We start from the raw sequence: 26,358 nt of genomic DNA, 5'->3' as shown, positions 1-26,358 counted from the left end.
GAGGCCACAATAGTGAGAGGGCCGTGTACCGCAAAAAAAAAAAAAAAAAAAAAGGAACAAAAATAGTACCTATCTCAAAGGGCTGTTGTGAGGATTAAATAACTTACCGTAAGTCTACTGCTTACAGCAGTAACTGGTACATAGCAAAAAATACATGAGTGTCAGCTGCTATTTTGTGTCAGCATTGTTCACTGCTATATCCTAGCATTTGGTGCTGATGGTCTCTCACACAAACATGATGGACTGAAATAAGTATTAGGAATCTTAATTGAGTATTTAATAAATCCTCATCCCTGGATACTAGGGTTATACAACGGATTCAACAATACTGTATTTCCAGAAGGAATTTCCTTTTCTTCAACAGAGAGAAAAAAATGTGCCCTACTCTTTTTCCCTGGTTAGCCAAATTATATATCCTCTGATCTAACTAACCCAGTAATATCACAGAATCCTACATGAGGGTGGTTTCATCTATGTCAGGTTCCTCAGGGGAATTACTCAAATGAGACCCAAAGAATAGCCATACCTGGGAGGTTTATAGTAAGAAAGCCCTTCTAACAGCCGCTGCCAATGTTTATTCAGCTCTGCCTCAATCTGATTCTGGAAAAGAAGAAGGAAATTATACAAATGCAATTTTAATCAGATTCCAGGATCACACTGAGGATAAAATATTCCTCTGAGTCTTTTTAATATGCATTTTCCCCCACAGTTGAAATAATTTTGGATATAGAATTCTGTAGTCTGCTTTTCTTTGCTTAACATTCTAACATAATGATTTAACCTTATTATGAAAATCTGGATAAACATCCTTTCTAGTGGTTGCATAATATTTTATCAAGTGGCTAGATCATAATTTATTTACCATTCTTCTAATGTTAGATACATTTAAGCTGGCTATAATTCTTTATTTATATGAATAACACTATGGTAAAGAGCTTTGTGCCCAAAACAATTTCTTTCTTTTAAAATATATTCTCAGACATGGAATTATCTGATGAAGGCATATCAAAAACTGTTAAAGCTCTAAAAATGATGTTAACATTCATTATGCTAATTACAATAACAACACTAGTAATAATTATATGTCATCTTAACACTTCAGCCTCACAGAGTCAGAACACTCAGGGATCCACATGAAGAACTGTTCTTTATTGATTATATACTTGGAAATGTCCTAAAAACCTCAGCCTCTGTGACCTAAGCAGCTAGCTAAACAGAAAAGGAAGAAAAGGCAAGTGAATATGAGACAGAGAAAAGGCCTGAGAATCTCTGTTAGCCTATAGTAGTAAAATGGTGTTTGTACCCCTACTCTCAGCAGCCAGTCAAGTGGCACTGGTATCTTTTCAGAAAAGGAATCACTGAGGTACAAAGAAAAGTGGAGATTTCGAAAACTTCAACAGCTAGGCTATAAGACACACTGCATTTCAGCAAAGAGAAGTGGGGAATGCATAATGCCTATTTTAGGAATAATAAAAGGTGTTTACTTCCTATTTCAAAGAGAAGGGCATTTTTGGGTCATGTAAACTACACAAAGAACCACAGAATCCATTCAAGAACACACCACTTACCAGTTCTCTCAGAGCTGACCTTCCAAGCAAAATTGTCCACAGTTCTCTACTACTCCTAAAAAATGACAGAAAGCAGAGGTAATCTTGCTCTTTCGGAAAAAAGAAAAATGTATATTTTAGAATTAATGAAACACAGTAATTAATGAATTACAGTACATCTTCTATGCTAAGAAGATGCCTCAATTTAGTATTTCTATCTCCTCCCTTCTCATTAAAATGTAATGACCGATAAGGAACAAAAGTCCAGAAAAAGACTAATCTGTTTCAGGACCCCCAACACCTTCAGAAAATTTTCTAAATACATGACATAATGCACTTTCTCAATCCAGTAAAGTCTAACAGTCATTATGAATGGCACTACGTTCATTCAATCATTAATGAATTCCCACTAGGTACCACACGCAGTGCTAAATACAGGAGATTAAAAAAACACACATGAGGAGCAGGGCCAGGTCTTGGTGTCAAAATGGCGGCCTCCAGGACAGCTCATACCGATGAGTATCCCCAGTACCTCCACCACCAGTGTCCTTCACCTCGCAGTGAGCCGAAGCTGCCCCCCCACATCGCACCTCCCCAGAAGGCCCTCCAAGACCATCAACTCATCATTCAACAACAGGCGTATTTCTGGAGAAATGTGGCATCTCTGGGGAATATGGATAAAGTGATGGAAAAAACAGTGGCTGTTCAAGGGCTTATCACATACATCTTATCAGAATCTACTTCAGATTTATATTAACTTAATTCCAGTAAGATTCCAAAAGTGAGTCCTTTAAAGAATGTACATCACAGCAAGAGGAAGCAAAAAAAAAAAAAAAAAAGTAGGAACAGAGTGAACTGGTGAATCCATCTCCCAGAACAGGCTTTGTCTTCTCTCTAGCCGTGGAGCCATGGAAGCAACTTCTGCTTCTGATATTACAAAGAATTTTCATATATCCTTTGCTCAGATTCACCAATTATTATTTGTTTTATTATTTTCTTTCTCCCTCTTTGTGTGTGTGTGTATAACTGTATTATATATACAACAAAAAATGCTATTTGTGTACCTGTACACACACATATTTTTCCAAAACTATACAAAATTGTATTAGAGATATCATATTCCTTTATCCCTAGACACTTCAGTGTATCTTTCCTAAAAGCAAGGACAACTTCATACATAGTACAACAATTGAAATCAAGAAATTTAACATTGATACCAAAAAAATACCCCCCACACACATGAGATATAGTCCCTGCCCTCAGGGAGCTCTTCAAATATACTCCCAACCATGTGCTAACCCCAGTTCCTTCCCTCATCCATGGAAACATGTTTTGTGGTTCTTTTTTTAATCTAGAATTAAATTTCAAAATGTAATCATTAAGAAATTCTCTCAAGAAAGGATTATGGGGAATTCCCTGGTGGCGCAGCGGTTAAGAATCCGCCTGCCAGTGCAGGGAACATGGGTTCGAGCCCTGGGCCAGGAAGATCCCACATGCCACAGAGCAACTAAGCCCATGCACCATAACTACTGAGCCTGCACTCTAGAGCCTGTGAGCCATAACTACTGAGCCCACGTGTCACAACTACTGAAGCCTGTGTGCCTAGAGCCCATGCTCCGCAACAAAGAGAAGCCATCATAACGAGAAGCCCACGCCCCGCAATGAAGAGTAGCCCACGCTCGCCGCTACTAGAGAAAGCCCACAGGCAGCAACAAAGACCCAACACAGCCATAAATAAATAAATAAAAGTAACAAAGAGAAAGCCCACGGGCAGCAACAAAGACCCAACACAGCCATAAATAAATAAATAAAAGTAACAATTTTTTTTTTTTTTTTTTTTTGCAGTACGCAGGCCTCTCCCTGCTGTGGCCTCTCCCTGCTGTGGCCTCTCCCGTTGCGGAGCACAGGCTCCGGATGCGCACGCTCAGCAGCCATGGCTCACGGGCCCAGCCGCTCCGCGGCACGTGGGATCTTCCCGGACCGGGGCACGAACCCGTGTCCCCTGCATCGGCAGGCGGACTCTCAACCACTGCGCCACCAGGGAAGCCCCAATTTTTTTTTAAAGTCATAAAATAAAGAAAGTATTATAAAAAGCATAGGGATTATATTTTGGGAGATCCTAAATAAGCCCTAGAATAGTAACCTGAAATAATTAACACTGCTTAGAAAGCCTATTTTCAGAGAGACGATGAAAAGGTCCTAATAAAATATACTAGACAGTTAACAAGAATGCAAGTTATATTAACTACGAGGATAAATTGAAAAATCTTTTCCCCATTAAGACAGTAACACAAAGCACTAGCCCTATTTAAAAATGTTCAGGATTTTCCCATCAAAAGAGGATGAAAGACACCTAAAAATTATAAATCTTTCCTAAAGGTTAATGCTTTTAAGAAAACAACTTCAATTCTGCTGAATCAATAATCACCAACTCCCACAACTGCACTGTGGAATCACTAATCATCTTTCTGATAACGAGAGCATTCACTATTCAAAAATTAGGAGATTAGATCCAGTTGATGAAACAAATATATCTCTTTGTACTGATAATCTATATTAAAAGGTACGAATAAGCCAAGCCCTAAGAAATTAAAGACAGAAGCAAGCTCACTGTTTAAAGAAATTTATAGTAAATTTTGGAAGAATGCCTTTTGTAAAGAGAATAATTATCATCTAACTTACTTGTTTGATAAATCTGAGTTAGCAAAAAATAAAGGGGGGGGCTTTAAAATGGCATATGCTTTTACTTTACCAAGGATAGCTTCTGGTTTGCACAAAACAGATTAGATACCTATTATATAATAAATAGCTAATAATGGGGCTAACATTACATCACAATTAATGGAAAGAAATTTATCATTAATTGAAGGCTTTTGTATGCCTGAGCTAAATTATTCTTTTTTTTTTTTTTTTTTGCGGTACGCAGGCCTCTCACTGTTGTGGCCTCTCCCGTCGCGGAGCGCAGGCTCCGGACGTGCAGGCTCAGCGGTCATGGCTCACGGGCCCAGCCGCTCCACAGCATGTGGGATCTTCCCGGACCGGGGTACGAACCCGTGTCCCCTGCATCGGCAGGCGGACTCTCAACCACTGCGCCACCAGGGAAGCCCGAGTTTGGCTTTTTTATATTCCATATGTAAGTGATATCATATAGTACTTGTCTTTCTTTGTCTGAATTTTTAAATTTTCCTAACACCCTCAAGTTCCATCTGTGTTGTCTCAAATGGCAGGATTTCATGTTTCTCACAGCTTAATAATATTCCTTTGTGTATAGATACCAAATCCTCTTTATCTCTTAATCTGATGATGGACACTTAACTTTGTTTCCATATCTTGCCTATTGTGAATAATGCTGCAATGAATGTGGGAGTCCAGATATCTCTTTAAGATAGTGATTTTATTTCCTTTGGATATATACTCAGAAATGAGATTGTTGCATCATATGTAGTTCTAATTTTAATATCTGAGGACCTCCATTCTATTTCCCATAGTGGCTGTTCAAACTTACGTTCTACCAACAGTGTTACAGGTGTTCCCTTGTACGTCAAGGATTTTTTTTTAAATAAATTTATTTATTTATTAAAAAAGAACAAAAAAATGTTCTAAGAGTGTTTCTCAAAATGTAGTTGGTCCTCAGCCCAAACAGCAAAATCAGCTGGAAACAACATAGCAACATTGCAGAATCCTGGTCATTACCCAGAGCTACTCTTTCTCAGAGGTTGGGCATGGTAAATCTACATTTTAAAATGAGTACTCAAATGAATTCCTAAATTACCACTGCTCTAGGGCATCAGCTTGTCTCAGAGGAGCAGGTAAAAGACCTGGTCAGTATAGATCTTCTTTGCCTTTTTTTTTTTTTTTGGCTGCTTTGGGTCTTTGCTGCTGCACATAGGCTTTCTCTAGTTGTGGAAAGTGGGCTTTTAATTGCTGTGGCTTCTCTTGTTGCAGAGCACGGACTCTACGTGCGTGGGCTTCAGTAGGTGAAGCACGCGGGCTCAGCAGTTGAGGCACACAGGCCCTAGAGCGCAGGCTCAGTAGCTGTGGTGCATGGGCTTAGTTGCTCTGCGGCATATGGGGTCTTCCCAGACCAGGGCTCGAACCCGTGTCCCCTGCATTGGCAGGAGGATTCTTAACCACTGCGCCACCAGGGAAGTCCCGATCTTCTTTGCCTTTTATGCTTGATATAGTGGCTTTTTTATTTTTTATTTTTTTGGCGGGGAGGAATGGGGAGAAAACGATTCTGCTACAAAACAAAACTGGAGATAGATCACTGCCCTAGAAAAATACAGTAATTTTTACACTTACTACTTAAAAGAAAAAAAGTTAGCTATATCTTTAGAAATTAAGACTCTCACTTGCAAAACTAAGTTATATTATGGTCTTTTTGTTATAAGGTGTCAAAAACAATAATGTTTATTGAGAATGAGTTTGATAACAAGATTAGCCAACATTTATTGAGCAGTTATGTAAGGCACTGTGCTAAGTAAGTCTTTAATGCTTTGTCTTACTGAATATTTCAACTTACTTATGAAGCAAATACTATTATTATCCCCATTATCTCATCAGGAAACTAAGGTTTCAGAGTGGTTAAGTAAATTCTGTTAGACCACAAAGCTAATTTATAATAGAGCCAGGGCTTGAACCCAGGTTTGCAGGACTCCAGAGTTCAATCATTATATTACACTGCCTCAAGCTGCACCCAAGAATTTCATGCTGCAAGCAGGCAAAGACTGAGGCGAAGCCTTCTGTCCTACAGTGGCAGACCATTCCCTAACACAGCGGCTGGCACACAGGAGAGGCTCAAAATACACATGCTGATGAGCAAATATTAAAGAATAAGAATGATATAAGTCCTTTTTAGACCTGGAACAGAAAAACTAGAAATAACAAATATTATACGCAGAAGTGCCAAGAGAAGGCAGAATAAAGGAGAAAACAGTGGTTTATCAGGAAGGGAATCCTTGTGGAAATGAGTGTTACTGGATCCTCAATTCCTACACATTTATGGTCTAGGAATAATGGGGATCCAAATAAATCTAAGACCTTCACGATACTCATAAGCTTAGTGTTGGGAATGATAAAGGATGTTAAACATACCTTACACAATCAGCAAAAAAGTAGAAAGTACCAAAGGGCATGATCCTAATAATTAGACACTACAAAGGAAAATAACCATATAGGACAGAAAAGAGAGAGACCACTGGGTACTGATCCAGGGATCAATGAAAGATTTCACCTCAAATTGAGATCTGGAGGTTTGAGCAGGTGATTTTCAAGACCCAACAGACAAGGTTGGAATTGTGATGTCTAATTCAAGCCTCAGAGTAACATCTTCCATATATACTTTCAAGAAATGAAATAAGTGCTACAGTGTCTGTCATTTGTTTGCAGACACTGTAAATAAATAAAATAAATAAATTTGAGCTAAGTGTTTTGGGAAGAAACTAAGGCACAGAAATTCAATAACTTGCCTCAAAGGTGAGGTTAAAAAAAAATATTGACTTGCAGTCCAATGTTCTAGCAGACAACATGGAATTCCATTCCTAAAAGAGCTGAAGTTAATGAAACTGGAAATTATCTTCCTTACAGAGATCCATGTGGTTGGAAACCTTTGGATGAAAGCAACCAGGAGATTAGAATTAACAGTCTCTACAACTGAGTCCTTTCGATAGAAAGCCTGAGACACAGTCAATCTACTCTGAGATAGTTCTTTTGAGAAACACAGTTATAATATTCCACACGGAAATAATGAATGCTCATGGATGCTCTGACTCCACAGATGAGGCACACCTCTCTTGCATGAACTGGGGTTTAAGCTAAGCAGCAAGCTTTTCAAACCACGGGGTTTTTGTTTGTTCGTTTTGCGGTACGCGGGCCTCTCACTGCTGTGGCCCCTCCCGTTGTGGAGCACAGGCTCCAGACGCGCAGGCTCAGCAGCCATGGCTCACGGGCCCAGCCGCTCCGCGACATGTGGGATCTTCCCGGACCTGGGCACGAACCCGCGTCCCCTGCATCGGCAGGCGGACTCTCAACCACTGCGCCACCAGGGAAGCCCTGTTTGTTTTTTAAGCACACATTAACTGAAGAACACAACAGATACGCCAAAATGCCAAAATTCAAACTGACTTCCCGTCAAACCCTCAGTGATCCTCCCAAAACCCTGAGTGATTTGAGAGTATTACTGCATTTTTGACTAGTGCCAACTCATATTAACATACATGCTTCACAGCCACCTCAATACTGCTCTGAAAACGATTCTCATTTGGAGAAACAGACTCATATGGTAAGGTGGCCTGTCTGTGGTCATCTGCAAATCAGCAGGCACCAGGAATAGAATTTAAGTTTCTTCTTAGTTCAGACCTCTAGGCATTTCAAACAGAAGGCTGCTGTTCAGTATAATCCCAATCATTACAGCATGCCTTCCAACACAAATAGAAAGGAAAGGGGAAAAAAAAGAAAAGAAAAAAAGATCGCTCCTAAAACAAGCTATGAGCAAAGCAGCGCCTAGAAATCCTAGTGTCATTTCTTCCACCTTCAGGTATGAGCTTGGTAGGTTCTCCAGGATGCAGAGAGCATCTTTCAGGCAAACTAACAGCTTTCCTTTCCTTGTCCTCTTTCATTAAGAACGCGCCTTGCCCTGCAGGAGCTAAACTTTACCCAAGCTCCACAATGGCTGTAAGATAAGCCTAAGAAAAGGAGAGCACAGCGACCACCATGCTGCCCGACAGAAGAGCTGACACGAAACAGCAGAGGAAGAAAAAGCAAAAAAGGTCCTCACAAGGTTCGGATAGTTCCATGGAAATTCCAAAGAAGAAAACCTCACTAGAGCGGAGAGATGAAGGAAATGGCAAACGGAATAAACATTTACCGAGAGCCTGTTACATGCTCTTCTGGGTGTTGAGGCTACAGCAGTGAACAAGACAAAAAAGTGGGGAACCACTGCTGGCACAGGGAGCAAGAAGTGACAGGGACGGTTAGGCGGGAGGCTGGAAAGGAAAAACACTTCAGGCTAATAAGTGAGAGATGGAAGTGTGGCGATCCGGTTAAAGCTTCGGAGTCGGACACGCAGCCCGTTCGGAGCTGGGTTTGTGAGTCATCTGTAAATTACAGGGTGCCTCCCGGAGTTGTGGGAGTTCAAGAAGATAACACGGATAAAAGAAAGCGCGTCGCCAGTGTCTGGCGCTAGTGCGCCTGTACGCTAGCAAGAACTGTCTCTTTCTTTTTTAATATTTTCTCTTCCCGTCCCCAAAACCCAGTACAGCGCCTGGGATGTCCGCTGACGGAATCGATGCATGAGAAAACGACTAGACGGATGGGATGAATGAAAGGCTGAGCAACGAAAGAGGGCTGAAACTGCCAGGAGGTGGCTCGGCGACGTCCGAAACAGACCTCCCAACGAGAGCACAGGGGGTAACCTGAGGAGCGCCGCCGGGCCGGGCACAGGAGGCTGCAGCGGGGCCCGGGTAGGGGCTCCCCCGGGCGACCGCGAAGCGCCGAGTCTCGCCTCGAGGGAGCGTCACGCCGTACAGGAAGCGAGCTGGGGGGGAGGGGGCGCCGAGGGACTCGCCGAGGGGAGAGGGGAGGAAGGGAAAGGGACTGGGTAGGGAGACAGGAGGCCGGAGTCCAGGGAAGTGGTGAGGCACCGGCCCCCCTCTTGGAGAAGTCACCTCAGACCCCCGCGCGCGGGGACCGTTTGGCTGTAACCGCCTCCCGTCCCGGAGCCCGTCCATCTAGCCGGCCTTCGCCCAGCCACTGCTGCCACATCTAGCCCCCAATTTCCGCCCCGCTTCCGCTCGGCTTCGACCCCGCGCCTCACAGTCACGCCCGCCGACTCGGCCCGCTCCGCACCTCACACACGGATCGCCGGCGGCCGCCGCCATCTTCGCGCGCGCGCGCGCTCCAACCCCGCCCCCAGACGCCACGCCCACGTGATCACTCGCCTCCAGGGCGTGGACGGGGCTTTTCGTCACGTGACGCCGGGGCGGGGCCAACATGGCGATTCCCAGAGAGGTGAGGAAGTCCGGGCTAGGGCGGCCGAGGCTGTGAGGGAGGTGGCCGAGGGTCGACGTCTACGCCATAGGTGTGAGGCGGTGGAGGGTAGCCCGACGCCAGCTCCCAGGCGTCAGAGAGTGGCCTACAGTAGAGCTTCCCTTCTCGCAGCTGGAGAACGGATTGAGAAGGTGCTGGCTGGGCGAAGCTACCGCTCTCTGCCTGGCGGGGATTAAAGGGCCCAGAGTCCAGGGTGTTCCTGGTCACCCCAGTTTACCCGGAGTCTCAGGTCTAAAGACATGACCCGAGAGTGCGCTTCCCCGGCCCCTGGGCCTGGGGCTCCGCTGAGCGGTTCGGTGCTGGCAGAGGCGGCAGTGGTGTTCGTAGTGGTGCTGAGCATCCACGCAGCCGTGTGGGATCGATACTCGTGGTGCGCCGTGGCCCTCGCGGTGCAGGCCTTCTACGTCCAATACAAGTGGGACCGGCTGCTACAGCAGGGAAGCGCTGTCTTCCAGTTTCGAATGTCCGCAAACAGTGGCCTACTGCCCGCCTCGGTGGTCATGCCTTTGCTCGGGCTGGTTATGAAGGAGCGCTGCCAGGCTGCGGGGAACCCATACTTCGAGCGGTTTGGAATTGTGGTGGCGGCCACTGGCATGGCAGTGGCCCTCTTCTCATCGGTACTGGCACTGGGCATCACTCGCCCAGTGCCCACCAACACCTGTGTCCTCTCGGGCTTGGCCGGAGGTGTCATCGTTTATATCCTGAAGCACTCGCTGAGTGTAGGCGAGGTGATCGAGGTCCTGGAGGTCCTGTTGATCTTTGTCTACCTCAATATGATCCTGCTGTATCTGCTGCCCCGCTGCTTCACCCCTGGAGAGGCTCTGCTGGTACTGGGTGGCATCAGCTTCGTGCTCAACCAGCTCATCAAGCGCTCTCTGACTGTGGTGGAAAGCCAGGGGGACCCCTTGGACTTCTTCCTGCTGGTAGTGGTGGTAGGGATGGTGCTCATGGGCATCTTCTTCAGCACCCTCTTTGTTTTCATGGACTCAGGCACCTGGGCCTCTTCCATCTTCTTCCACCTCATGACCTGTGTACTGGGCCTCGGCGTGGTCCTGCCCTGGCTGCACCGGCTCATCCGCAGGAACCCCCTGCTGTGGCTTTTTCAATTCCTCTTCCAGACAGAGACCCGAGTCTACCTCCTAGCCTACTGGTCTCTGCTGGCCACCTTAGCCTGCCTGGTGGTGCTATACCAGAATGCCAAGCGGTCATCTTCCGAGTCCAAGAAGCACCAGGCCCCCACCATTGCTCGGAAGTATTTCCACTTCATTGTGGTAGCCACCTACATCCCAGGTATCATCTTGGACCGGCCACTGCTCTACGTGGCCGCCACCGTATGTCTGGCGGTCTTCATCTTCCTAGAGTATGTGCGCTACTTCCGCATCAAGCCCCTGGGCCACACTCTGCGAAGCCTCCTGTCCCTCTTCCTGGACGAACGAGACAGTGGACCGCTCATCCTGACCCACATCTACCTGCTCCTAGGCATGTCTCTTCCCATTTGGTTAGTCCCCAGACCCTGCACACAGAAGGGTAGCCTCGGGGGAGCCAGGGCCCTAGTCCCCTATGCAGGAGTCCTGGCCGTCGGTGTGGGCGACACTGTGGCCTCCATATTCGGCAGCACCATGGGGGAGATCCGCTGGCCTGGAACTAAAAAGACTTTTGAGGGGACCATGACATCTATATTTGCCCAGATCATTTCTGTAGCTCTGATCTTAATCTTCGACAGTGGAGTGGACTTAAACTACAGTTATGCTTGGATTTTGGGGTCCATCAGCACCGTGTCCCTCCTAGAAGCATACACTACGCAGATAGACAACCTCCTTTTGCCTCTCTACCTCCTGATACTGCTGATGGCCTAGGTGCTGTGCAGCAGCAATGAAGGAAACAGGGACATGGGGAAGACAAATGGTCCCCACGGCAGCCAGCCACTTGGGCTTGAAGAGCCAGGAGGGGAGAAGCAGATTTAATTTTTCAGTTGATTGAGATTTAAAATAAAAATCAAAGCACTCCCGGGTTTAGTTTTCCTGATATTTTTAAAAGCAAAAAGGCTTAACCGATGGTGCAACAGCTCAAAGAGCTTGAGTGCGCCGTAGGGCCCCCCCTCACCTTGCAGTCCTCGGGGGGGCCGGAGTGGACACTGGAGGCCGTAGGGCAGAGTGGTTCACACTTCAGGTTCTGGTGTCAGACTCATCTGGTCAGAATCCTTGGCTGAACCACGTCTTAACTGTGTGAGTTGCTTAATCGCCCTGGGCCTCAATTCTCACGTCTGCAAGATGGGAATAAGAGCCTGCACCTCACGGGGTGTCGTGAGGTTCTGGCGAAGTGACGTGTGTGAGGTGACCAGCCCAGAGCCTGCACTCAAGTGCGGAAGTGTCACGTAAGTGAGGGAAAGTGTCATTGTTACCCAAGGCCAGTCCTCATCTCAGCAAAAAGCCAGGCAAACCAAAGGGTTATATGGGTTGTACTTGGAGACCAGAGTGACCCTACTCCCCTGGCTTCATTCAGAGGAGACTACGAGAGGAAAATAGCCAAGTGCATGTGGTTTCTCCCATTTGGGCTAGGAAGAGCTGAAGGGGAGAGATGGGATCTGTTTGTTACATCCCTGGAAGGGCTGGAGGAAGAGGATCCGTCCTGGGCCGCCTACCTGTTGCAGCCAACCCCACCCTGCCTCAAGGCCTCTGCTGCCTGGCCGAGTGGTGCTGATGAAGGACAGGCTGGACAGCACAGGGTCCTTGTCAGGGGGTCCCTCCTGAGGCCTCTCACCCTCCAGTCACGTCCACACCTGTGTTGGTCTCTTCTCTTGGCGAGAAATTAGAGGCAAGGTCTGGTGAAGTTTACTGAGAGTTCAGGATCGCTCTTCCGGGGCGGGGGGAGGGGGCAGTGCACGCTTCAGCCTTGCTCTCTGGGAGGGCAGAGTCCAGCTCTCCCTGGTTCCCCACCGCATCCCCCAGTGCCAGCACAGCCTGGCACATAGCAGGAACTCGGCAGACCTTCGCTGAATGGATGAACGTTTCCCATCAGTGAGAAGATAGCACAGCAGGTTTCTCAAGGCTGGACCGGGTTCTCCCCACTTGCCACCAGCCTGACAGGGAGGGGCCTAGGCAGGAAGAGGTGAGAACTTGGGCCCACCAAGGCCGGAAGCCAGGAGCCCAGCTCTGGGAGCTTGCTTCTGCCTGAGCATCACTGCCAAGCCCTTTCCCTCGGAGAGTATTACGACATTGGTTTCGGGCTCAAAGGAGCCTTAACAAACCCTTCCCTTGGCTCAGGCTCCCCGCGACTGCTCGCTGATTAGGGTGTAGTGTATATGAGTGCTGGCTTTGCCCCACTGACTCCCTGGGTGGTTTGTTCCCATACAGAGTAGGGGTTGGAAGTCAAGGTCATAAAATCATAAGGCCGCTGAGGCCCGGCAGGTAATGCAATGAAGGAGGACAGGGAAGGGAAGCGGAGAGCACGTGTGCCTGTAAGAAGGCAGCTTCAGCCAGTGGTACGTAGGCTAGACCACAGGCCCCCGGGCTGTTGACCTGCTCATTCAAAGAAGCTTGGAGGGCTTCCCTGGTGGCCCAGTGGTTGAGAGTCTGCCTGCCGATGCAGGGGACACGGGTTCGTGCCCTGGTCCGGGAGGATCCCACATGCTGCGGAGCGGCTGGGCCCGTGAGCCATGACCGCTGAGCCTGCGTGTCCGGAGCCTGTGCTCCACAACGGGAGAGGCCACAACAGTTAGAGGCCCACGTACCACAAAACAAAACAAAAACAAAACAAAAAAGAAGCTTGGAAACCTGAATTGTTACGTGAAATCTCCCAATTTTAAAATGTTGTGGGTTTTTTGTTCGTTTGTTTTAAAATGCCGAGGCCCAGACAAAACAATTCTGCGTTGTGAAATCGGCTGGTGGCCCCCAGTTTGCAACCTCTGAGCAGACCCCCGCCAGGCAGGTTTCAGATTTGGTAGTTGTTCCTGCAGCTCTGGGTGCCTGCCAAGCATGTCCAAACAGGAGTGACCTGTGGAGGCCCTCGTCCAGCCCCTTGATGGTGCAGGTGGCCAAATGGGCCCAGAGAGAAGGCCTGGCCTGAGGCCGGAAATCGAGTTGGTCACAGAGCCAGGACCAGAATCTCAGACTAGATTCCAGGCTCTGGTTTTTTCCCTCCCCAGGAAAGGAGAACTGAGAGCATAGAGGTTAGAAGCACAGGCTCCGGATCCGGCTGACCTCGCCAAACGCCTGAACAGCTGTGGGACTTGGGCAGGTCACTTAACCTTCCCATGTGTCAGCTCCCTCATCTGTAAACGGCACCTACCTGAAAGGGGTGAGGATCCAGTGATAAAGCACAGAAAGCTCTTGGCACCATGAATGCCCACTAAATGTCACTTACTGTTATTAACACCGTGCCTACCTCACCGGGCAGGGCTGGGCTACCTGCGATGATTTTCAGCAGGGTTCCCATCTTGAGAGGAAGGCTGCTTAGGGAAGAAGGATCAAGATGCTGCATTTGGAAGTCTTTTTTATTCAGTGTCTCCCACCGTAATGACCAAGAGTTCCATGTGAGAGGGGAGACGACGAGTGAGAAGCCAGCAGAGAAGCAGCCAGAACCCTTTCATGGCCATGAGGCTAGGGGGAGGTTGTGTTGGGGTCGGGACAGACAGAGACAGATCTCGGGGAAGGCACCCAGCCCAGACTTCTGCTCCTGCCTGCCTGTCTGCACAGACACCAGCAAAAGGAAAGCCCTGGAGGAGAGATGCGAATTCCCCGTTGCAGCCGGGCGGTGGGTTGAGGCGCTGGCGTTGGTGGCCCACAGCTTCTCCCGAGAGGGGGTGGCGTCCCTGCCCTCAGAGGGCCTTTAGGTGTACAGTGGGGGAAAGGGCAGCTCAGCTGTCGGCTGGAGCCTGCAGAGGATGGGGAGAGGACCTCGAGGTGCTAGTAGCACTGCTCCCAGCCTCCCGGACCTCTTCGGGAGCTGTCTGGGGCCCACACACACCCTGCCACCTACCAGTTATCTGGGCTCCAGACCGTGCCAGCAGCCTCCATGAGGTGGAAAGTATAGGCCTGGCGTGAGCAGTCGGAGAAATTCTGCTCACTTTTGTGCACCACTTCTCCGTGGATTAGGACGAGGGCCCCTGGCAGGGACACAGCGAGTCAAAAGCGCACTCGAGGCAGGAAGGGACATGGTGGGCACCCCCTCCCTTAAGCGGCGTCGTGGGCTATTCATCCCCATTCCCATCCCCGGACGCTCAGGGGCCTGGAGTCTGCCCCAGCATCGGAGGCTGTGCTGTTGGACATGGGTTCCCCTGGGGTCAAGTCCCTTCCGCTGTGGCCCGTGCCCTTGGCAAGCCTCAGCAAGGGCATCCACCTCCATGGCATTTGCAGAACCAGACAGAAGCTCTCTGTCCCATGCCAGCCAGCTGGGGCCTCAGTCATTTGCTCACAGAGACAGCCGGGAAGTAGCAGGGTCTGAATTCCAGCCTGATCTGGGAGACCCTGCTGTCAACCACACAGCTTTCAGACCTCCCAGTGCCCACCCAGCCCTACCTTCCCTCATGCGGTCACTTGCCAGCCCTCAGGTGAGCTGGCTGGTCAGAGCAAGCACAGACCCCCAGGCATGGCCTCCGGGCCCCTCTGCACACCCCCTACCTCTCCGCACCGGTGTGGGCACAAAGAGGCTGTTATCCCGGGCTGGCTCGGTCCCAAGGAAGCTGGTGCCAGGCGCCGAGCCAGCAGGGGCCCGGACCATCCTTCTCGACACTCCGCCTGCGGGCCAAGGTGGGGACTTTAGCCTCTCTTTATTCGGGGTCCCTCCCCTGTGGGGGGTGGGGACGAGTGGGCAGGGAGAGGCAGGTGGCCTCACCTGTGTGGGAGCCAGGGATGAACCAGAGGCAGCCATTCTCCAGCGTGGCATCTTCCAGAGCAATCCACACGCCCAGCACCCGGCCCAGAGGCTCCGTATACAGGAAGGAGGCGTCCTGGTGAGGGGAGACTGCAGCAGGCCCGCCTGGGCATGAGGCGCCTGGCCTCACCCCACCTTGGCCTCGTTTCTACTCACTCCGTGGTCCTCCCAGGGCCCTCCAGGCCCAGCCTTCCCATGAGTAGTTAGAATCTCACTGCTTCCTGGCCCGGAGACTCTGGGCAAGAGATTTCACCTCTCAAGCTTCAATTTCCTAAACCATAAAGCAGCCCCAACGATAACCTAACCTCACGAGGTTGCTGGAGGATTCTGAGACAGTGTAGGAAGAGTGCTTAGTACAGGGCCTGACGTTGTAATCGCTGCCTGAAAAGCAGCTGCTATCATTTAATTCCAGCCAGGTAACTCAAGCCTCCGTCCTTAACCAGCGAGAGCACCTCCAGCCACCAGATGGTCCAGTGTAAGCCACCAGTGGTCTAAGACTTGGAAGTTGGGTGTGAAGCAGGAAACGAACCCAGCATCCACATTGTAAACATCCCCTGCGTGATGCTGGGGCCCAGGCAGGATGGAGAACCGCTGAACAGAGGACCTTAGTCTGTAACAAGAAGAGGGTGCTAGTCTCGCCTCATCCCTTCCTGGGGAACTGTGTGCTTTCTAAGCACCAAAGTTTAAGTCAGACTTTGACAATCCAGACAGTGTCCAGATGAAGGTGTCCTGATGGTGGGGGCCCCAAAACATTTGGAGGAGTAATGGCTGAAGGAGCTGGGGGTGCTGGACTGAGCAGAGAAGGCTCAGGGAGAGGATGGCCATCCCTTCAGGAGACTGTCCTCAGGCTGGTTGGTGGGGAGGAGGGGGCCTCACAAGGGGAATGACTAGAGCTCATGTCAGGAAAGGAAGAGCTGCCTGTACGGGTGGTGAGCCCTCTGTCACTGGAGGTATTTGAGAGAAGTGGATCATCACCCATGAGGGAGGCTGGAAAGGGTATCTGGGTATCCAGGGGCTTTGTAGTCAGATCAGCAGTTTCTATGCTGAATCAGTCCTGCAGGGAACTTGGTAAAATACAGATTCCCAGGACCTTGCCACCCTCCTGACTCAAGATCTCAGGGAATGGGGCCCAGGAATCTGTATTTTTAACCAGCAAGGAGTCGCTGCCAGGTTTGGGAACCACTGGGTCAAGGGCTCCAGGACACCCCCCTCCACCCTCCCACCCCACCCCACCCCCCCGGCATCCACTCTTTCAGGAAGCAGCAGAAGATGGCTTCTCCTCCGCTGGCCCAGGCTCTTGTCTACGGACGTCTTGGCAGGCGCCTTCCCTCCCTCTGGAGACCTGACAACCACTAAAGTCCCAGATCTCCCGCCGGGGCCTTTGCTGGCCCCCCAGCCTGCTCTTGGCTCACCTTCGCCGCCCAAGTGAGGTTGCTGCAGGAGAGAGGAGGGGCCGGGTGAGGCCAGGGAGAGCGGGGAGGGGCAGGGGCTGCCCTGAGTCCTCCCAGTAGGATGCTCTTCCCCCCACCACAGGTGTTTATAAGCAAGGCTTCCACGTCAGCACCCAGCTATCGAGCACCTACTATGTGCCAGGCCCAGGAGGGCTGCAAAGAGAAAAGCCACCCTGTCTGGCAGGGAGCTCCCAGTCTGAGCACACACGTCCCTAACGAGAACACAAGGCAGAAGTGAGGGGCAGTGGGAGAGGCTGGGGCCCAGGCCAGCGATTAAGCCTCTGGGCTCCAGGATCAGAGATGTGTCCTCTCTTCCCAAGGGCATTGGAAGGCTTTCTGGAGGAGGTGGCACTGGGCTGGGCCTTGAAAACTGGGAGCAGAGCCAACAAAGGGAGGAGGCAGCCCCAGGATCCCCTTTCCTTCCACGGCACCCTAACTGAGCCCCAACTAAGTGCCAGACACTCTAACCAGAGGAGACCCGGTTTTCACGTTCTCCCACCAACTTAATAATACTTCCTCAGGGAGGCAGCTTGCGGCCCTTGTAAGGAAGGGCTTGGTATGAGCACTGTGCCCATTTTACAGAGGGTAAATGGAGGCCTGGGGAGGACGGGGAGCTCACCTTAAAGATATACATGCTCTGCACCACCACAGGCATCCGGAGGCCCAGACTTCTGGCCAAAGCCTGGAAGGGGGCAGAGGTCACATGGCCAGCCCGCCCACACTCACATATGGCCCACCGGCCCACCCTCACCGACACCTCTGCTCACCTGCACCTTGGGGGAGTGTGTGACACACCTGAAGACAGGGTCATGGGCGTGCAGAGCTGCGGGACAGAGGTGGGCTGAAGAGCCAGTCCCCAGTCCCCATGCATCCCTCCCACGCCTAGGCCTGGGCACCCAGGGTCAGGCCTCGCTTTGATATTCTCACCTATTTTCTGTGCATTAAGCTTTCTGCTTGCTTATAACTGAGAAATGGGCCCCACAGATGCCTTCACCTGACCTATGACCTTATTCTTGACCTTCTAGCCCTGACTGGCCGCCCTTCAGAGGACCAAGGACTCCAAGGGACCCATCACTTGGTAGCAGTTTTGGTACTGCCGCTTGCTCTGTCGGACTCTGAGCACCGATTTCTCTCCTTTAAGCCTTAGTTTCCTCCTGTGTACAATGGGATCAGCCCTGCCTCCTGGGCTGCCATAGGACTCCATGGGCTAATGCGTGTGCGAGCACAGCCCAGGGCCAGGTACAGAACAGTCACTCTTCTCATTATTCACTACTGTTGTTATTACAAAAAGTGAGGGTTGAACGTATTTAATGCCACTGAATTGTATACTTCAAAATGGTTACGATGGTAAATTTTCTATTATATGTATTTTACCACAACTTGTAAAAAAAAAGCAAAGCTACCATGATATAACTTCATGTTTAAAAATCAGTCTACAAGATAAATTATAAGGGTTGTTTTTGTTTTTGTTTTTCTTGCCACATCACGCGCCTTGTGGGATTTTAGTTTCCTGACCAGGGATCGAACTCAGGCCCTCGGCAGTGAGAGCACGGAGTCTTAACCATTGGACCGCCAGGGAACTCCCTACAAAATAACTATAATGCACGATCCTGAAAAAAAAAAAAAAAAAAGAAAGAAAAAAAGAGGGTTTCTTAGCTTGGTTTAGGGGTCTTGGAACAGGGACCTTGTCAACATGTTTGGTGTTCCTTAAGAAGCCTTCAGGGAGCAATGGGACCCAGAATCCCCACATGCCTGGGGCCTGAATCATACACAGGCCCGGCAGTAGAGAGTTGAGGAGCCTCCACACACCCATCTGCACGGGGGGGTGGGCTCAAATGGACCCCTCTTCCCAGGGATACAGTGGCAGTGTCATGTGATTAGCCTCATAAGATGCAGGAGAGCAGGGCCCAAGAAGGACCCTGCGCCCAGAAATGCCATTTGTTGGGCTACTACCTTAACGTGTGCTTTGGGGGATGGCCCCCAAACTCTTCAGACCTCAGTTTCTCTCCAGCCCCTGCTTACCATGGCCAATTTTGTTGATGGATTTCTCCGGAGGGACCAGGAAATTTCCTGTGGCACAAGGGACAGGTCAAGCTGGAAGGACTGGAGTCCAGCCACCCCCGCCTCTAGGGCCCCAGTTCCAAACCTTTCTCATCAAAGACGCCTTTCTCAAAGAAGAACCGAATCTTGTCGCCGCTGCTCAGGAAATAGTCTGTGCTGCCCTGTGGAGAGGGGACAACAGAGGGGCTGAGAGAGCATCGGGGGTCCCAGGTGGGCCTGGCAGAGAAGGAAGAGGGTTCAGATGCTTCCCACCCCACAGAGCTGCAGACGCCTCTGAGGAACCCCAAGGACCTGGAAGCACAGCCGGAAGCTACAAGCATAGAATTTCTTAGAAACCTCTAAATAAATCACATGACTCATACTCCATAATGGCATGAAACACAGGTACTAGATCAAACACACCTGGTTCCCAGGGAGCCTTGGGCCACTTGTTTTACCTCTCAAAGCCTCAGTTTCCTCATCTGTAAAAGGGGAATAATAATAGAACTGACCTCCCTGGACTGTTGGAGGCTTCAGGTTCAGGTAGAGGTTGAATCTTATAGAAGTTGAGAACACAGACCCTGGAGCTAGAATACTTGGGTTCAAATCCCAGCTCTGCCACTAACTGACTGTAGTCACAACCACATTACTGAACCTCTCCAGGCTTAGTTTCCTCATAAAATATAGAGGCTATTAATGGCACCTATCTCATAGGGTGTTGTAGGGATTATGAATCAGTATATATAAGGCATATAAGAACAGTCCTTGGACTGTGGTGTCATGTGAATATCTGCCTTTATTATTATTATTACTACTGCTACTAAACAGAAAACACCCAGCAAGGACATGGCTAAATTCTCAATAAACACAAGCTATTACTAATCCTGTTCTTTTATCTTAATAACCTCTCCTTGTTAATTTTATTGATTTTTTTTTTTTTTTTTTTGACCACACCCTGTGGCTTCTGGGATCTCAGTTCCCCGACCAGGGATCAAACCCGGGCCGCAGCAATGACAGTGCCGAATCCTAACCACTAGGCCACCAGGGAACTCCCTTCTTGTTAATTTGAATATCATGTTTTAAATTTCCTAGCAGCATATGAAAATGATGCTCCAGGGACTTCGCTGGTGGTCCAGTGGTTGAGAATCCACCTGCCAGTGCAGGGGACGTGGGCTCGATCCCTGGTTGGGGAACTAAGATCCCACATGCTGCAGGGCAACTAAGCCCGCATGCTCTAGAGCTCGAGTGCCACGACTAAGACCCGATGCAGCCAAACACATATAAATAAATAAATAAATAAATAAATAATTTTTAAAAAAGAAGAAAATGATGCTCCAGGGAGATGCCCCATGCTTTCCTTGTGGCTTTAGCCACCTACGATCACCATATATATCTTCCTTCATGGTGACGTAAGTACGGTTTGAGTGTCACCGACGCCCCTACCTGGGTTCCCATATGGCACAGCCCCAGCACTGCCTCAACTGCACAAGGCACTACTGTCACAGTGCCTTGCGTGGCTCAACTCAGTGACCTCTCTGGCCCTTTCCACACCCTTCCCACTGAAAACTAAAAGTTTTTATTCAACATTCTTAACTCCTCTGCACTAGCAGGGAAACAAGTCTGGGAAGCATAACTGATAATAATAAAGACGGTGACGCTACACGCGTGTCAAAGATTTTTACTTAACTCAGTAATTCACAAGGGAACCAGAAACATGTTGAAAGGAGAATTCCGAGAAACACACAAATATAGGCAATAAGAAACGCTGAAATGAATTTACATATCAATGCAAAACTGAATCGATCCACAAGGGCAATAACTGCATCCTGCCGGGCCCAGTTCATACCCATTTCTATGGACGAGTATCATGTGAGTTACTATCAGTTCTATATAACTAACTTACAGAGTTGTATAATAACTCAAAAACAATGAAAGGTGCTGGTAAGCTGGATCGGAGCACTACTAGACAGGACACCGCCAATATTTTTTTCATTTTTAGGGATTTCCCTGATGGTGCAGTGGTTAAGAATCTGCCTGCCAATGCAGGGGACACGGGTTCGAGCCCTGGTCCAGGAAGATCCCAAATGCCGCGGAGCAACTAAGCCCGTGAGCCACAACTACTGAGCCTGCGCTCTAGAGCCCGCGAGCCACAACTACTGAAGCCCGCGTGCCTAGAGCCCGTGCTCCGCAACAAGAGAAGCCACCGCAATGAGAAGCCTGTGCACCTCAACGAAGAGTAGTCCCTGCTCACCGCAACTAGAGAAAGCCTGCGCGCTGCAACGAAGACCCAACGCAGCCAAAAATTAATTAATTAATTAATTATTTAAAAACCCATTTCAAAGTCTTTCACAGTATCAGTAGTGAATATTGAGGGTTTACTGAATACCAGTGCAGCCAAATGAAACCGACTGTTTGGAGGAAAGTGTCATTCTGTAACCCTTTTTCTTTCTGAAGTCCCCATTCTCTGGGTTGGTTGCAAGCCTTCTAGTCATTGTAATTCCCTTTATGCCCACCAGATGGCAGAAGCTCCTAGCCATGAGTAAGCGTAAGCCCCATTACTGAGCCTGGACCACAGCTTTGGCTTGGGGGCCCAGCCGCAGGCAGGCTCATAAATTCAGCCTATGAAGGGTTAAGAGAACTGTGTGGGAGAACCCCTGGGCCGCAACTTACCCATCTCAAGCTGTACTGAGTCCTAGTAGGTCACTGGGGGAAACAAGCAGTTCCTTGTCTCATTGGGGGATGACTTACCCAGGTGGGCCCATCAGAATCACTTGGCTCATGCCGGCTTGCTGGCCACAAAGAGGTCCTTTGTGGCAGGAAAACTTCTAAGAAAGTACAGCAGGGCAGTGACAGCATGTACTTGGTATCAGGCAGATCTGGGTTCAAATTCTGACCCTATCAGTTACTAATTGTGTAGTTTGGGGCAAGTGAGCTGAGCCTCATTTGCCCCACCTGTCTAATGGGGGCAATAATGCTGACCTCATAAATTCGTAGTAGGGAGTGAAGGAAATATGCATATAAGACACTTAGCCTGGAGCCTGGCCCACAGTGAGCTTGGGGCCTGATTCGTTACCAGCATGAGCCCATGGGCCTTGGGGTCCTAACCTTTCCAGGCTGCTGCGCTGGCTGGGGACTGAGCCACCCATCAAAGACCAAATCTCATTCTTACCTGCTCCAGGCACCTACCTGGGCTCTCAGCTGCTCCTCCTCCTGGGTGGAAAATTCCGTGCGACAGTGGAGAGGGACATCCATCTCAGCCAGTATCTCGCCAATCCTCCGTTGCATGGCCACACACTCGTCGGCAGACCAGAATCCTTCCAGCACCAGGAATCCATCCTCCCGAAACTGCAGGCAGGAAGCAGACTCAGGCTTCTTTCTCCCTGCCCTCAAACGCTCTTGATGAGAACTGATTTGACCCTACCCCAAACCATAAGCCGTGTGGAGGCAGGACAAAGCATCCTGTTCATTGCTCTGCCCCCCTCCCTGGTGATGGTGTCTAGCGCCCAGTGAAGAGCAATCAGTGTTGGCTGCTTGAATGAAGGAAGGGGAAGTGGAAGGGGAGGTGTCCCCGCCCTAACCTTCCAGGGAATACAACCTCATTCATTTATTCAGCTAATATTGGCTGAGCATCTCCTGTGCACCAGACATGGTTTTAGGAGCTGGAGATTCAGTCATGAGCAAGCCAGCCATGATGCTTGCCTCTCAGAACTTAGTCTAGGGAAGGAGGTGGATATCAAACAAACCAGCACACAGGTGAACTTATCACACAAAGTATGGTTTATCTACCTGAAATACAAAACAGCTGATAGTGGGAGCTTCCCTGGTGGCGCAGTGGTTGAGAATCTGCCTGCCAATGCAGGGGACACGGGTTCGAGCCCTGGTCTGGGAAGATCCCACATGCCACAGAGCAACTGGGCCCGTGAGCCACAACTACTGAGCCTGCGTGTCTGGAGCCTGTGCTCCACAACAAGAGAGGCCACGACAGTGAGAGGCCCGCGCACCGCAATGCAATGAAGAGTGGCCCCTGCTCGCTGTAACTGGAGAAAGCCCTCGCACAGAAACGAAGACCCAACACAGCCAAAAAAATAAAAAATAAATTAAAAAAATGCAACTCAGTAAAAAAAAAAAAAAAAACAGCTGATAGAAAAATATTTATTGGCATGGGAATGTGTTCCACACATATTGTGAGTTAAAAAAAAAAAAGCCAACTACAAATTAGTATCCTAATTTGTGAGAACCTGGGCAAATGCTTTCCCCTCTCTGACTGTCAGGCTATCAGATGGGGAGCACAGTAGTGCCTCCTTTATGAAACACATAGCAAGCAAGCAAGCAATCGGCGACAGCTTTTGTGTATTGTGATGGACCTTTTATTTTATTTATTTGGCCCCCCAGCGCAGCTTGTGGAATCTAAGTTCCCCAACCAGGGATTGAACCCGTGCCCTCTGCAGTGGAAGCGCGGAGTCCTAACCACTGGACCGCCAGGGAAGTCCCCTGAAACTTTTAGAGATTCAAGGGCTGTATGCCAAAATATTGTCTCAGCATAGAATCCATAGGTGGGTTTAAATTTTCTTTTTTGAGCTTTCCTGTATTTTTTTGCATTTTCCTCTTGCCATCAGGAACAAACAACAAGGGTCATGTTTTTTAAAAGTCTCCGTCGCTGTGATTCCCATGGGTTAGCCTTTTCGGGTCTGAACGCGCCCACCGGGTGGTTGCCCGGCCACCCGCCCCGCGCTAGAGGTGGGTTGTGGGTAGGGTGGGGCGGGTGGATCCGCCCCTCGTCGGCCCCGCCTCTTCCCAGACCCCCGCCCCCAGTTCACAGGATCCTGTTTTCTCTTCTGGTTTCTTCACGCAAACATTCCCACCCCAACCGCGGTGCGTTGGCCTGAATGGCCCCTGGCTGTGTGTGCAGAAGTTAGGGGTCATGGCTGTGAACCGACCACTCTGGGATTCAGTTTCCTCTTCTGAAAAACGTAAGGGGGTGGGTCGAGTTCCCCGGGACTACTCCAAGTCCGGAGGGGCCCCCCACATTTACCTGACCCTCGGGGTACCCACCCAGCAGGGCCCTACCTTCTGGAGCTGTGAGGGGCTCAGGTAGGCCATGAGGACGAGGCAGGGCGCACGGGTGGCTCTGCGGCTGTGCCTGAGGCTGGAGAGGAGAAAGGTCAGGAGGGGAGAGAGGCCAGAGCCTGGGAGGCCCAGGAGGATTTAACCCTTCCCTGCCCAGAGAAAACCGAATCCTGGCCTTCAGCTCCTCCCTGCCCCCCATCCAGAGAAAACCTATTCCCAGCCCCCAACACACCCACCCCACCCCCTCTCACTTCTGTCCTTGGGTAGGGGCCCTTGTCTCTGCCCCACACCCTGGGTCCATCCCCCCAGCTAATCCAGGATTAGCCATTTCTGATCTCCTACAAGATCTTTAACTGCCTCCTTGCAGTTTCTTTCCAGAAACCACTCCCGGCTGGCTGTTTCCGAGGTGCCCAGAAGTTGTGTCCTAGGAGTGTCTGGGCAGGCAGGAGGACACCCGAGTCCCTGCCCAGGTGCCACAACTAATTGTAACCTCCACCCCATATCTGCCCCTGGGTCGAGGCAGGGTTAGAAAGTGCCCAGGCCACCAGCAGCAGCATCTGGGTGGGATGGGATGCAAGGTGGGTCTGGGGGCACACACATCAGACAGACTCTGAGCTCTGCATTCCAAAGGTGGAAGAGGGCTTCAGAGGATTGCCTGGGCCCCCGCCCCTGCCCCCCAAGCTCCGATCCCCTGGGACTCTCTAGGTCCTAAAGGGATTACAGATCTGTCTGCAGCTCAGAGGAAGAGAGAAGATAAGGGGGGATCTTAGAAAGGGGAAGGGGCTAGAGCGGGGGCCTGGGTCTTCAAAATGAGAGCGAGGGAAGCCATGGTTCCTGTTCCCCACCCCCAGGCCCAAGATGCTGGTGCCTGAGGCCGGCTGGCACAGCGGAGGCCGCGTCAGCACACCCACCCTTCCAACCAGCCCTGCTCAGCAGCTGGCGGGGCCGTTCTGGCTGCGGCTTCTGAAACCCAGCCGCCACTGGCCTTCCCTGAAATGATGCTTTCTGAATGGCGAAGGGACAGAGTGTCTCAGGAGCGAGCGTGGGGACACTGCTCAGCCCTCAGGAGCCTTGGCCCTAAGTCAAGTCGTGTTTTCTGTGCCACCGCACTGGGAGTATAGCTGCTTGGTCCCTGCTTCCCAAGAGCAGAGAGCCAGGGGAGGGGAGAGCCCCAGCAGGCTCCTGAGGCTGGAGGGTGAAGAGGTTCCCAGGGGACAGGCCGGGTGAGGAAGACAGGTGGAAGACAGAACCCTTTGGGGAAATACAGCCAATACTCAAGGCAGGGAGCGATCCCAGCTGTCCTGGCCCCTTCCCAACAGATCCAGAGAGACACCTGCCATGTGCCAGGAACACAGTGAGGGTCCAGTAGTGCTGGGCTAGCAACTCCTCAGGGAACCCCCATCCAAGGCTTACATCCACACCCGGGCCTTACTTTCCCCATCTGTGCTTTGGGGATAACAGAAGTACCTCCTGGGCACTTGGAAAGTGCCCACTGGCTGTTCACCGTATGTTAGCAGGAGCTGTTCTGAGCTGTTCTCGGTGGAATGTGAGGGTATTTTTACTTTACTTTTTGAACTTCCCCAAGTTTTCCAAACTGCTGTTATCATCAGAGAAAAGGCCAGCAGTGTGGTTTTAAATGGAGTGAAGAGCCCTGAGTTGGGGGGAGGCGGGGGGACGGCTGGGCCTCCCACGACTTGTTCATTCATTCCACTCAGGCTTTGGGAAGTGGGTGGGTGGTGTTTCCACATTGCTGTTTTTTTCCAAAAGCTAACCAGCTCCAGATCCGGTGCTTGGGCCACCCCAAGCCTGAGGCAGGGCAGCGGGCACTGGTGGGGAGGTACCAGACCAGACAGGAGAGGAAGACCTCTACTCTGGAGATAAAGGAGGGTGTTCTAGGGGGTTGCCCAAGCCAGCTGCTTGGCCTCCCAGTCAAAAATCCCACGACAGAGGCAGAAGAGAGAGGGACTCTTGACCCACTCCTGAGGTCACCTGGGGGGTCAAAGTCCCACGTAGGGAGGAAGGACAGACTCTGGTGTGTCCCAGAGGAGGTGCCCAAGCAGCAGGTAAGGACTCATTGTTAAGGCCAAGGTCTGACACAAGGGCCTTTTTTTTTTTTTTTTTGCGGTATGCGGGCCTCTCACTGTTGTGGCATCTCCCGTTGAGGAGCACAGGCTCCGGACACACAGGCTCAGCGGCCATGGCTCACGGGCCCAGCCGCTCCGCGGCATGTGGGATCGTCCCGGACCGGGGCACTAACCCGCGTCCCCTGCATCGGCAGGCGGACTCTCAACCACTGCACCACCAGGGAAGCCCCCCACAATGACCTTTTTTCTTCA

At 50.4% G+C, this 26,358-nt stretch overlaps 3 protein-coding genes across 5 annotated transcripts in view; 1 reads left to right on the top strand and 2 right to left on the bottom strand.

Moving 5' to 3' along the window:
* NUP188 (nucleoporin 188) overlaps window positions 1–9,424 on the bottom strand; it is a 46,376-nt gene extending 36,952 nt beyond the window's left edge. For both annotated transcript variants that reach the window (XM_065878706.1, XM_065878707.1), the window contains exons 1-3: window positions 9,393–9,424; window positions 1,569–1,623; window positions 527–600 (exon numbers count right to left, since the gene is read on the bottom strand). In XM_065878706.1, coding sequence (XP_065734778.1) covers window positions 527–600; window positions 1,569–1,623; window positions 9,393–9,424 — 161 coding nt within the window. The remainder of the gene's footprint in view (window positions 1–526; window positions 601–1,568; window positions 1,624–9,392) is intronic.
* A 118-nt stretch (window positions 9,425–9,542) lies between these two features.
* On the top strand, window positions 9,543–11,636 carry DOLK (dolichol kinase). The gene has a single exon (XM_065879398.1). The coding sequence runs from the start codon at window positions 9,833–9,835 to the stop codon at window positions 11,447–11,449; it is 1,617 nt and encodes a 538-aa protein (XP_065735470.1). The 5' UTR covers window positions 9,543–9,832; the 3' UTR covers window positions 11,450–11,636.
* Window positions 11,637–14,067: 2,431 nt separating this feature from the next.
* PHYHD1 (phytanoyl-CoA dioxygenase domain containing 1) lies at window positions 14,068–24,077 on the bottom strand. Of its 2 annotated transcripts, XM_065878837.1 has the most exons (11): window positions 24,023–24,077; window positions 22,142–22,300; window positions 19,062–19,137; window positions 18,938–18,985; window positions 17,683–17,738; window positions 17,535–17,597; window positions 16,877–16,898; window positions 15,426–15,554; window positions 15,212–15,328; window positions 14,571–14,697; window positions 14,068–14,466 (listed from the first exon to the last, which is right to left on the bottom strand). In XM_065878837.1, exons 1-11 carry the CDS (start codon window positions 24,053–24,055, stop codon window positions 14,421–14,423), a joined length of 876 nt encoding a protein of 291 aa, XP_065734909.1. In that variant the 5' UTR covers window positions 24,056–24,077; the 3' UTR covers window positions 14,068–14,420. The 2 variants fall into 2 exon arrangements, with proteins under 2 accessions (XP_065734909.1, XP_065734910.1); XM_065878838.1 differs by lacking the exon at window positions 17,535–17,597 and having other exon boundaries at window positions 14,421–14,466; window positions 24,023–24,055.
* Window positions 24,078–26,358: the final 2,281 nt, after the last annotated feature.

This window comes from Phocoena phocoena, chromosome 6 (assembly GCF_963924675.1).
Source record: "Phocoena phocoena chromosome 6, mPhoPho1.1, whole genome shotgun sequence".
Lineage (NCBI taxonomy): Eukaryota > Metazoa > Chordata > Mammalia > Artiodactyla > Phocoenidae > Phocoena > Phocoena phocoena.
The sequence above is the reverse complement of the archived record's forward strand: the minus strand, read 5'-3'. Positions and strand labels throughout refer to the sequence as shown.